The 12,337-nt window shown below is 47.6% G+C and overlaps 1 protein-coding gene across 5 annotated transcripts in view; it reads right to left on the bottom strand.

Moving 5' to 3' along the window:
* Positions 1 to 12,337, bottom strand: part of ARMC3 (armadillo repeat containing 3) — a 153,005-nt gene that overhangs the window by 2,090 nt on the left and 138,578 nt on the right. For 4 of the 5 annotated variants that reach the window (XM_029077674.2, XM_039913886.1, XM_039913885.1 and 1 more), the window contains 3 exons: positions 11,838 to 12,041; positions 10,171 to 10,333; positions 5,747 to 6,065 (listed from right to left, as the gene is read on the bottom strand). In XM_029077674.2, coding sequence (XP_028933507.1) covers positions 5,856 to 6,065; positions 10,171 to 10,333; positions 11,838 to 12,041 — 577 coding nt within the window. In that variant the 3' untranslated portion in view covers positions 5,747 to 5,855. Of the gene's footprint in view, positions 1 to 5,450; positions 5,525 to 5,746; positions 6,066 to 10,170; positions 10,334 to 11,837; positions 12,042 to 12,337 lie in introns of those variants that run through there. The other variant, XM_039913888.1, reaches the window with a different exon arrangement.

The following is a 12,337-nucleotide window of genomic DNA, read 5'->3' on the forward strand; positions in this document are numbered from 1 at the left end:
CCCCGTTGCCTCCGCCGCGAACTCCGGCGGCCCAAGAGGGCTCACGGGTCGGACACTCTTCTCCCTCCACCTCCAGCCAATACAGGACACCAATTTGCGGAACCAACCCCCCCCCCCTTTATATTTGGATTATTTTTACTATCACTATGATGATTAGGCGTTAACTAGGTGACAAGCACCATTATAAGCACCGGGGTGGATGCAAGTTAATGGGGCCAGCCACAGTTCCTTGCCCCACAGAGTCCCAGTAAGAGGGGGGAGAATGGGCACCGAGTCCCAGTTTTACAGATGAGGAAACTGAGGCCCAGAGAAGCGACACGACTGGCTCGGGCTCACATAACAGACAGGTTCTGATCCCAGATCCTCCGACTCCCAGGCCCATGCTTTTTTCAGTAGGCCACACTGTCATTTTTTTGGTCGTGGTTTTATTATGCAAAAAAAGTAGTAATAACATTAAAATATAAAAAGTTTGAACCTGTGTGCATTTTTAAATGGTATTCGTTAAGCACTTACTCTGTGCCAGGCACCGTACTAAGCGCCAGTCAGGTTGGACCCAATCCACATCCCACATGGGGCTCACGGGGTTAATCCCCATTTTACGGAGAAGTGAAACGATCGCTCAAGGTCACGCAGCAGACAAGCTGCAGAACAGCGATTAGAAGCCAGGTCCTCTGACTCTCAGATCCGTGGTCTTTCCATTAGGCCACGCTACTTACTCTATGGGAATGACAGATGTTTGTACTTTTGTGTCCATTCCTGGGTGGTTCAGTTCTCCCTTTCCTTGGTGCTTGATGCTGAAAGCAGGAGGGAAGGGTTGGAGGCTCTTCTCCTCAGGTGGGGAAGGACAGACAACAAGATGCCGGGCATAATTAATAATGTTGGTATTTGTTAAGCGCTTACTATGTGCAGAGCACTGTTCTAAGCGCTGGGGTAGACATAGGGAATCAGATTGTCCCACATGGGGCTCACAGTCTTCATCCCCATTTTACAGATGAGGGAACTGAGGGACAGAGAAGTTGTGACTTGCCCACAGTCACACAGCTGACAAGTGGCAGAGCCAGGAAGCAGCGGGCATGGGAGATAGGATCCGTGTTCTAAACCCGGCTTGGCCAGTTGTCCAGTTGGACCGTGTCCAAACTGCTTAGCTTGTATCTACCCAAATCAATCAGTGATACTGAGTGAGCACAGAGCACTGTACTAAGCACTGGGGGAGTGGTAACAGAGGCAGTAGGCACGTTCCCTGCCCACAGCGAGCGTGAGTCCTGAGGACTGGAAGTACCCCAGGACATAGTACAGTGCCTGGCACATAGTAAGCACTTAACAAATACCATGAAAAACCAGAACGAAACTTGCTTCCCGGCCTGGATTTAGGACAAAATAAACCGTTTGCATATTCCAGCCCCGGTGCCTGATGTTCTGCGCCTCCTTCTCGTCACCCATGCCAACCGGGCCGGGCCGACGGGCTTTTGTGCTGCCGGGGGCCTGGAATTTCCGTGCCCCTCCGGGAATGATGTGAATATCTCCTAGGGGGAAGAAGCTTATCCCTCCGGAGGCTGTGTCAGTGAGAGGGCTTTCATGTCTCTGGAGCTAACCAGGTAGTTATTAATTAAGATGTCACAATTATTGCACGTACTGGGGAATGCACTAACATCTGTTAAATGTCAGGTACACGGTATAGCATGAATTATTCGTGTATTAACCAACCTCTTTAGCCTATTTAATTGCATTATGATGTCTCACAAGCTTCATTTCGAGTTGCAAGTCGATATAACCCTGCCCAGAGAGTGAGGAGTGTTATTGTGGTCCCGAAAATATATCACTAGGAGGGTGATGAGTAGGAGTCAGAATCTGACTCTTCCTCTGCACTCTGCCCCAGACAGACCCGCTCAGAGCCTGGGGTCCACTTTAAAGAGGATGGAAACACTGAAGAGGGCCCAGAAGAGAGCAATAAAAATGATTTAATTGATCGGTTAATGGTATTTCTTAAAGCGCTTACTGTGTGCTAAACACTTGGGAGAGTACAGTACAATAGTGTTGGTAGACGTGATCCCTGCCCACAAGGAACCTGTAGATCAGAGGGGGATACAGACCTCGAAATAAATCACAGCTAGGGGAAACGGGAGCGCTCAGGGATAGATACGTAAGTCCTGTGGGGCCCAGAGTGGGGTGAATATCAAATGTTCAAGGGACAGAAAAAAGATGGGATAATGTTGAAGGAATTAAGGTTGTTGAGTCTGGAGAAAAGAAGGATAAGGGGGTATAATTAACGGTCTCCAAAGCTGTGATGTTCAAGCTGACCAGTTGGGTCACTGTCCACTGAGGATCAAGAGGAAACGGGTGAAATTCAAACGGGAGAGATTTCAATTGGATTCAAGGGAGGCAGCCTGGTGTAGAGAAATGAGTACAGGCCTGGGAGTCAGGAAGCTGGATTCCTGGCCTAACCCTGCTCCTAGCCTGCTGGGTAACTTTGGACTAGTCCCTTGATCTCTCTGGGCCTCCATTTCCTCAGTAGTAGAATGGGGAAGGCCTGCCTCTCCCTACCTCTTGATCTCCCTACCTCAGAGAAATATTAAGAGGATAAATTGAGATGGATGTGAGCTCGTTTTGGGTGGGGAACGTGTCTGCCAACTCTGTTGAATTGTACTCTCCCGAGTGTTTAGTACAGTGCTCTGCGCACCCAAAGTGTTCAGTTAATACAATTGATTGAATGATAGATGTAGGGCAGGAGAAGTGTCCAGGCGGGTCCACAGGGCTCCCCAGATTCTGAGGGCGGATGCGTGGGTGCCCCGGCCTAGTCAAGATGTAGGGAAGGTCAGAGGCCCCCACGTGTCCAAGGGAACGTCCCCCAAATGCTGGAGGCTCCGGGCTTGGCGTGCTGCCTTACAGTAGTGGTTATCGAGGACTGTGAGAAACCACTGCAAGGGGAGAGTCCCTCTTTTTTTTTTAATAGTATTTGGTTTTTCAAGACACTGTACAAAGCACTGGGATAGGTACAAGCTAATCAGGTTGGACACAGCCTTTGTCCCACATGAGGTTCACAGCTTGAATCCCCCTTTAACAGATGAGGTGACAGAGAAGTGAATTGACTTGCCCAAGGTCACACAGCAGACACGTGGCTGAGCCAGGATTAGAACCCAGGTCCTCTGACTCCTAGGCCCGTGCTCTTTCCGCAAGACCGTTGCTTGTGGACAATTCCACTGCTTCTTCCCAGCAAGCCCCGGATGCGAGGGGGTAAGAATTGTTATAGATGTCTCCCCTTTCCTCGGTGGTCATACAACGAAACCAGTTAGAGCCTGATCAAATTCATCTCTTTAAAAGAAATTCGCCAGGAGTCCCAGTCTGACAGCTTCATCCCATCTGAGCTGTCCAAGCTGGATTCCCGGGAGAGATGGGGACCTCCTCCTTGGGAGCCGGGAAATTGGCTTCTCCCCTGCCCTTTAACCTTGCTCTAAGAAGGCTGCCAAACTTGTGTTTCCAAGGAGATTCTCCACCCCGGGGCAGGGGGAGGGGGAGCACCTCGACCGCCCTGAGCGCTCAGCAAGCAGCCACCTGCCAATCGCTCCTAGCCCTAATGGCCCGTGTCAGCTGTGGCCTGTCAGCAGCTCCCAGGCCAGGCCGGCTGCCGGAAGAGAAGACGAATGGTCAGGATTTGGGAAGTTATCCCTTCAGCGACAGCCGTTTACCCAGAGAAGGGGAATTTCAGGCGCCAAGTTGTCTCCCACATCTAGTTCCCGAGCCAGTTTCTCCCCCATAGCGAGTCGCCACTCAGAAGCAGAGACACCCCCCCACCCACCCACCCCGTTGATCTGGCTAATTGTCACATGAGACAGTGGGACTGGGCCGTCATTCGAAACCAAAAATATCAACCCTCCTGGGGGCCGGTGGGGGAGAGTTTACCCTTCATCCTCTGGGGCCTCTCGATTTCTTGCTTCCAGCCCCGGGTTTCCCTTCTCCATGTAGAGGCTGCCCAGGCCAGCTGGAGGCAGCCTGTGATGGTGGGAGACCCCTTCACCCCCCTCCCCCGGCCCCAAACTGTCGGCAGTTCCCAGCTAATGGTTTGGTCCACAAAGCCTGCTGGGCCTCCAATAAACTTACAGGTTTATTCAGTAGCAGTAGGACTAGTATTTATTCAATGCTTACTGGGTACAGAGCACTCTACTGACAGTACCCAGTGTGGTCTAGTAGAAAGAGCACAGACCTGGGAGTCAGAGGACCTGGGTTCTAAATTCCAACTTCACCACTTGCCTGCTGTGAAATCATGGGCAGGTCACTTAACTTCTTTGTGCCTCAGTTTCCTCACCTGTAAAATGGAGATTCAATGCCTGGCCTCCCTCATAGCCCCACGTGGGACAGGGTCTGTGTTTGACTCGATTAACTTGAATCTACCCTAGCGCTTAGAACAGTGCTTGACATACAGTAAGCGCTTAACACATACCCCAACAATAATAATAATACAATACTGGTATTATTATTACTTTGCTCCGGGAAAGATTAGAATTGGAAATGGACCCTGTTTTCTTCAAGGGGCACACAATTCATTCCACTGGTTCATTTGCTTCTTCAACTTTTGCTCATTTTAGCCTTCAACTGGCTACATTTATGTATGTGCTCTGTGTCTGCCTGTCTCCGCACATTAACAATAATGACACCATTTGTTAAGCCCTTACTATGTGCTAACTTACACTGTTCTAAGCGCTGGGGTACAAGGTAATCAGGTTGTCCCACCTGGGGCTCACAGTCTTCATACCCATTTGACAGATGAGGTCACTGAGGCACAGAAAGGTGCAGTGACATGCCCAAGGTCACACAGCTGCCAAGTGGTGGAGGCGGGATTAGAACCCATGACCTCTGACTCCCAAGCCCGGGCTCTTTCCACTGAGCCACGCTGCTTCTCCCGGGCAGGGGCCAAGTCTCCTAAAGCACACTGACTATATTCTCCCAGAGAACTGGAAGTCAGAAGTCCCAGATTCGAGTCCCAGCTCCATCACTAGCCTACTTTATAACCTTGGGCAAGACACTTATCCTCCCAGCAACTAAGTCTCCCTATTTGTAAAATGAGGATGATACATTGTGAGCCCGATGTAGGACAAGGACCATGCTTGATCTTAAATCCTTGTATTTAGCACAATGCTTAGAACATGTTAAACACTTGGTAGATGCTATAAAAATGTACCTTGTATAGTGCTCGGCACAATAGGTGCTCGGGTCAGTGCTCTGCACACAGTAGGCACTCAATCTGGCACTCTGTAAACAGCAGTCACTCAGTGCTTTGTACACAGTGGGTGTTCAGTTGAGCGCTCTGCTTACAGTAGGTGCTCAGTTCCGTACTCTTCGAACAGTCACTCGGTTCAGTGCTCTGCACACAGTAGGTGCTCAGTTCAGTGCTTTGCATACCAGATAGGCACCTAATAAGATGTGTGGCAAACATTAGGAATTGAAAAAGAACTCACAATGATGACGAGGATGGTGATGGTGATAGCCACAGCAACCGCTACAGCAGCCACCGGCTGATCTGCGTGTGCATCTAGAAGGGCAGAGGCAGGAAAAAAGGCCACCTGGGTCAGAGATGCCACTGGAAACCCATTTATTGGGCAAATTCAAAGCATCCCATCAGCAAGCCAAGATAGCGTGTTTCTCCTTGGGAAACTGTTACCTATAGCACACAATCGAGTTGAAGGAATGCACGGTGGTTGTAAGTTCCCTTACATCCTAAATTGGAAAGTGAAGGCAGAGGTGAAACACAAGATGAAATTCATTTTAAATGTATTTAATCAAGCAAACGACAGTCTCTGTGCTACAAACATCCAAACCTCTTGGAGGAATTATTTTCCCATGTGAACACTTCTTGGATTAGGTTAAAGAAACTGGTAGCGCTCTGCCTCTGCACTTCTTTCCTTCATCAGATTACCGGGATGAAACATTAGGTCTACGATATAAACTTGTGGAGGAGGGAGAAATCCAGTGATTCCTTTAGTAGAGTCATTAACTAACTTGATTTCATTCCAAGCGCGGTTGTATTCTCCACGGACTAAACTGGAGCCAATGCCAATTTTGTCTGCTAAAACCTAAGGCAGAAAGCAAGCGGTCGGTAAAGAAAGAAAAGAACACTACAGGGTAAGGCGAGGACGGAGCGAGCATGCTAGTTAGGGTTTTGTCAGATGTGTAACTGACCAAAAATCCACTGATTCGGGAACGTGTATAAAATGGGAATTAAGACTGTGAGCCCTGTGTGGGACAGGGACTGTGTCCAACTTGATTAGCTTGGATCTACCCCGGTACTTAGTACAGTGTCTGGCCCATGGTAAGCGCTTAGAAAATGCCGTTTAAAAAAATATGGAAAGTTCTGGCAGGAACCAGGATGGCAATGTCTCCGAGTCTGCAAAAGATCAAGGACAGAGCATGAGTTTGGGAGTCAGAAGGACCTGGCTTCCCATCCTGGTTCCGCCACTTGTGTGCTGTATGAACTCGGGCAACTCACTTCACTTCTCTGTGCCTCAGCTCCCTCATCTGTAAAATGGAGATTAATACTGTCAGTCCCAAGTGGAACATAGACTGTGTCCAACCTGATTAGCTTATATCTACTCCAGCACTTAGCATAGTGCCTGGCATGTAGCTTAACAAATACCTTAAAAAAAAGAGGTCGGGGATCCTGATGCCATGTGTGGGAGGGAACAAAATGATATGGACGAGTGCTAGTCTCCAGACCACAAACCGGGACTCTAACTGTGGTCAGGAGGCCACAGGCAAACCGGCTGCTGGTCGCAAACCCCTCTTTGATCTCCCAAATTGCCCCTTGATGGGAAGATGGCACCTCCCGTCTCCATGGACCCTGCCAGACCTCCCACTTTCGCCGTGATGCTAGTGATGCATCACTTGGTTATGCTAGTTTCTCAAATCTAGAAACTTCTTGCGTGTATGTGAATGTGGGTCAGGCTCAGTTTGTAGCTCCTAGACTGGGCAGTACCTAATAATAATAATAATGTTGGTATTTGTTAAGCACTTACTATGTGCAGACCACTGTTCTAAGCGCTGGGGGAGATACAGGGTCATCAGGTTGTCCCACGTGAGGCTCACAGTTAATCCCCATTTTACAGATGAGGTAACTGAGGCACAGAGAAGTTAAGTGACTTGCCCACAGTCACACAGCTGACAAGTGGCAGAGCTGGGATTCGAACTCACGACCTCTGACTCCCAAGCCCAGGCTCTTTCCACTAAGCCACACTGCTTCTCTACCATCCATCCTACCATCCTGCCTACCTGCCATCCTGGGGGCCTTTCCCAAATATTAACTCAGTGAGTCTGCTTCTAAACTCGACTTCGAAGGTCTGGATAACTGGGCCAGGTCTATTTCCTGTCGCACAAAGCTCTGATCAGACATTTAATATTACTATAATTATGATTCACTATAGGAAAAACAGTAGCCTGACCCAGAGCATAGACTGAACTACAATTTAACCCTCCTTGGGGATTAAATGCATTGTGTTTTTCATTTCCTTTCACTGGAGGAACAGAATTGGTCACCTTGCTCCATTTCCATTTTAATTACATAATAATAACTTGTGAGGGAAGCATAGAGACCTCAACTTGGGCCTGGAGAGGAGAGAGAATACATGATTTTTGTAGACAAATTATTTATGGCAGATTTACCCACACAAATTTCCTCAAACTGAGCCCCAACTCCACACAAGTGTTCGATTTACATACATTTGCTGCTCTCTCTCCTCCCCCTCACCTCCAAAGACTGTCTCTCTAACCTAAAGTGCTTACTGGCTGGGGTGCTTCAGCCAGTCATCTGAGTACACCAGACCCAAACCTGCTCCAATTTCCTGAAAATTCAGGAAACGGTGCATTAGATTGCTTGAATTATCCACAGAATTGCTAGGTCACCCATTTCAATTTGCCCTGAGTGGCTGTGGTCAATAGTCCTTCTATTGTTGGGTAGGGATTGTCTCTGTCTATGCCGGGTTGTACTTTCTAAACGCTTAGTACAGTGCTCTGCACACAGTAAGTGCTCAATAAATATGACTGACTGAATGAATAGTGGGAGTAATATGGAATTTCAGGGAACAGGTTTTCTTAAATTCTATGTAGGACTATTTTTTTTAAATGGTATTTGTTAAGCGCTTATTCTGTGTCAAGCACTGTTCCAAACCCTGGGGTAAATACATGAAGCGAGCCATGTGGGGCTAACAGTCTAGGTAGGAGGGAGAACAGGTATTGAATCCCCATTTTACAAACTGGGGCACAGAGAAATTAAGTGACTTGCCTATGGTCCCCAGCAGGCAAGTGGTGGAGCTGGGATTAGGTCCTCTGACACCCAGGGCTGGGCTCCTTCCACTAGGCCATGCTGCTTCCCTTCCATTCCTACCCTTAACTGGGAGGACAGGGCTTCCTGGGAGTGGGGCAATGTAGAAAGCCTGTGAAAAAGTCAAGAGCTGTTACCTGCTCTCTGACTTGTTTGTAGGAATATTCTCCCCCGAGTTCCCTACCCTCCACTCCCAGCCTTCCCACTCTACTGTCAGGTAGGCTAGACCTGCATTCCAAGGCTAACTCTTTCAGGCAGTAGATGCCAATAATAATAATAATGTTGGTATTTAAGGGCTTACTATGTACCGGGCACTGTTCTAAGCGCTGGGGTAGATACAGGGTAATCAGGTTGTCCCACGTGAGGCTTACAGTCTTAATCCCCATTTTACAGATGAGGTAACTGAGGCACCGAGAAGTTAAGTGACTTGCCCAAAGTCACACAGCTGACAGGTGGCGGGGGCCGGGATTAGAACCCATGACCTCTGACTCCCAAACCCGTGCTCTTTCCACTGAGCCACACTGCTTCTCTTGAGCACCCACTCGGTGCAGGTCACTGTACTCGGCGCTTGGGAATTACCCAAGTGAAAGGCAGGGCTTGCTCACTGGGCTGGGGATCTACACTGAGTCTTTGGGGACCCGGCTTGCTAAGCACTTTATGGGGGTCCATGCCTGACCCCCAAGTTTCTCCAGTCCCCTGCCTCACTCACCTCTTAAGGGTGAGTGAGTGAGCAGGCCACAGAGAAAGAAACCACAAGCCCGCACCCCTAGCTGCCCCAACACTCCCATCCAGACTGAGGAGACTAAAGCGAAGGCCCTAATGGTCGAGGAATAGTCAGGCTGGAGAAATCTTGGAGAAATCATCTGCAGGGATCAGGAAGCAATGAGTTCCAGGGTAAACGTCAGCTCAACACCTAGGAGCCGGGAGGGGCCGGAGAAAAAGGAGGCTGAAAAGGGCCTCTCTCTACCAGGTCACTGGGTGACTGTTCCAAGCTCCTTTCAGACACACACCGCCCCTTCCTTCCCTCCCCTTCTCCCTCCTCTCCCACCCTACTGGTCGACGGGGGGGCAGTTGCTAGGAGCGCTTAGTACAGTGTGCTGCATACAGTAAGTGCTCAGTAATTATAACTGATCGACTGATTGATTGAGGGAGGGAGGGAGTGGGCCTGTGGAGGGGAAGGGAAGGCTGGAGAAGGCAGGAGAAACTCACCAGCTGGGAGAATCTGGAACTGGTAGACGGTGCGGGGAGGGATGAACGAACATTAAAGGGGCCATCGCCTCTCATCTCTTTAGAAGAAATCAAGGCACCCCCACAGTTGAACACCCACACCCCCACACACACACCTCCAGAGGTGGGTTCGCCCTGCCCCAAATGGGACAACTGGCCCCTTAAATCAAACGATCCCATCGGGAGGAGGAAGAAAGGTTGAGAGATAGTGCCAGGCTTTCTGGTTCGAGCTGGATTTTTAATTACAGGTGGCACGTCAGCCACGGAGAAGGGCCAGACGGTTTGAGTTCGCTTAAAAGACTGGAGCAACAAAGGATGCACCTTTGACAGGGAAGAGGAGGAATGGCTTAGAAATGATTTCACAGTTAAAAGTAGATTTTCAGGTCACTTTAATGTGAAGGTCTCCAGTTCAGTTAGCTTCGGGAATGAAAGCAAATAAGCTCCCTGTATTCTGGTGATAAAAGATTTAAATTCAGACAGTATATACAGGCTGAACCAAAACGGGAGATTAACACTATAAGGTTAAATGGAAACTACTTTGGCCCGAGCTCCCTGTTTGTATGTGTTCCAATACGTATAGTCATGCAAAGCAAATCTCTGGTATAGTTTGTAAATGAGATGAACACAGCTTAATATACCTTGAAGAGCAAAGCTCGGTGGTAGAAGATTCCTTTCTTGATTTTCCCAATAGGTATGACATTGGATTTCAGAGCAAATTCTATTTCACTTATGTGAAGTTCCCAGCTGAATTTATGTAATCCATCTTTTTCAATTGGACCGCCCATCTTTTCTGCCACAAACCTGTTTTAATTTAAATCAAGAGCAAATGAATCAATCTACTCAATCTTATTTACGATGCTTCATGGTATAATTACATGGGTACAAATAGAACCTTCAGCGTGTATAAAAGCTGCCTTCTGATCTTTGTTGTGTTTGCTTTACTTTTTATTGTTCAATTACTATAAGCAAGCTCCACATTAAGGTAATTAGCACAACAATGTGCTGTCCGCGGGCCATTCAGACATGTTGCAATACTAGTAATTTCATTAAATGTTGAACAGCATTTGGGAAATGAGTGATAATTTTCCCATTTGTTGGAACGCGAGATTAAAATCAATGCCACATGACAAGGAGAAATGGAGCTGTGTGAAAGGCTTTGGAGTCAGGAGCAGTGACTCACCCTTGTCCTGCAATTAGTATTAACCCCAAACTCCTCCTGAGATGGGGATGAGGGAACTGATTGTTAACGCCTGGTGGCCCAGTCAGCAGATTTCCAAACCCCTTCCCACAGTCATCATTTATTTTAACATCATTCTTCCCCTCTAGACTGTCAGTTCCTTGTGGACAGCATATGTGTCTACAACCTCTGTTGTATTGTACTCTCCTAAATATTCATCCCCCAACCTCACGTTACTTATGAATATACGCATCTGTAACTTATTTATATTAATGTCTGTCTCCCCTTCTGGGCCGTAAGCTTGTTGTGGGCAGGGAGTGTGTCTGTTCATTGTTATACTGTACTCTCCCAAGTGCTTAGTACGGTGTTCTGCACACAGTAAGTGCTCAGTGCATATCACTGACTGACTGATTCCTCCACCCTAGCAACTCCACCCCTGCCTTTCCCTAAACCTGGTGTTGAGAAATTATCCTCATCTCCCTACTCCGCCATGGTTTTTAGGAGATACAGCCATGAGGGTGGTGAGTCTAACTCAAGCAAGTGCACCCCTCTCACTCCCAGTGCACTGCTCTGCACACAGTAAGTGCTCAATAAATGCAACTGAATGAATGAACTTTCCCACGTTTGTTGACTTAGAAATGAAACTGGGATTAGGATTTCTTAATAAAGCATGTTACTTTCTATTTCCTCCCTTGTAAAATATCAGTGAGCCTAAAGTGACCAAAATGCCTGACTCGTTCCTAAGCAGGTTTGCAGTAATTCACTGTGGATTTTATTTGAAGCCAATAATCTGGTCTGAAAGTCAATCAATCACATTTATTGAGCACTGGGTGCAGAGCACTGCAGTATGTGCTTGGGAGAGTACAGCACACCAACACCAATATAACAGACATATTTGCTGCCCCCAAAACAAACTCTTCTGCATCGGACGGAGACTGCGCTCAATCTTATTATCGTGTACCCGCCCCAGCGTTTGGCACAGTACTCGACGCAGAGTAAGGGCTTAATAAATACCACTGTTATCATTTAGGAGTGAACTCAGTTTACGCTCCTTCTTGACAAGCCCTGTTTGATTAAGGAGAGCTTGATTGGAATAGATTTCAAAAATTGAAAGGGGAAAAAACTTACTGAGCAAGAACTTGAATTTGGTCCTGCAAGTTGGTGATGGGGAGGATTGTTCTGGACACTTCAGTGACATATTCACAGAGATCGGGGTCAGCCGGTGGGAGCCATTCTTTCTTTTCAAGATGTACTGCCGGTGTGACCTTGAGTGCAACTGGCAACTCCTCCTCTTCTTTGATTTTTTCCTCCTCTTTTTTTCCTTTCCCCTTTCTTTGACAAACCAGAAACAAAACAAATAGGCCAGTGTTTTAAAACCGAAGGTACACTTACTGTGCTTTTGGTCCGTACTAAAGTGTTCCAAACCCTAACTGTAACTACTGAACTTTTAGGGATTCACTGGCAATCAAGCACCAATTTTTGCTTCAGATTCACTACTACCAAAAACTGGGGAGTGTTTGTTGGTGCAATCCCCAGAGTAGCACAAGACATTAAATGAACTTCAAATTTCAAAGAAAAAAGAACAAACTTAGTTCAATAAAATCATTAAAAATAAAAATGCTGAGAGA

The sequence above is a fragment of the Ornithorhynchus anatinus genome, chromosome 13 (genome assembly GCF_004115215.2).
Source record: "Ornithorhynchus anatinus isolate Pmale09 chromosome 13, mOrnAna1.pri.v4, whole genome shotgun sequence".
Lineage (NCBI taxonomy): Eukaryota > Metazoa > Chordata > Mammalia > Monotremata > Ornithorhynchidae > Ornithorhynchus > Ornithorhynchus anatinus.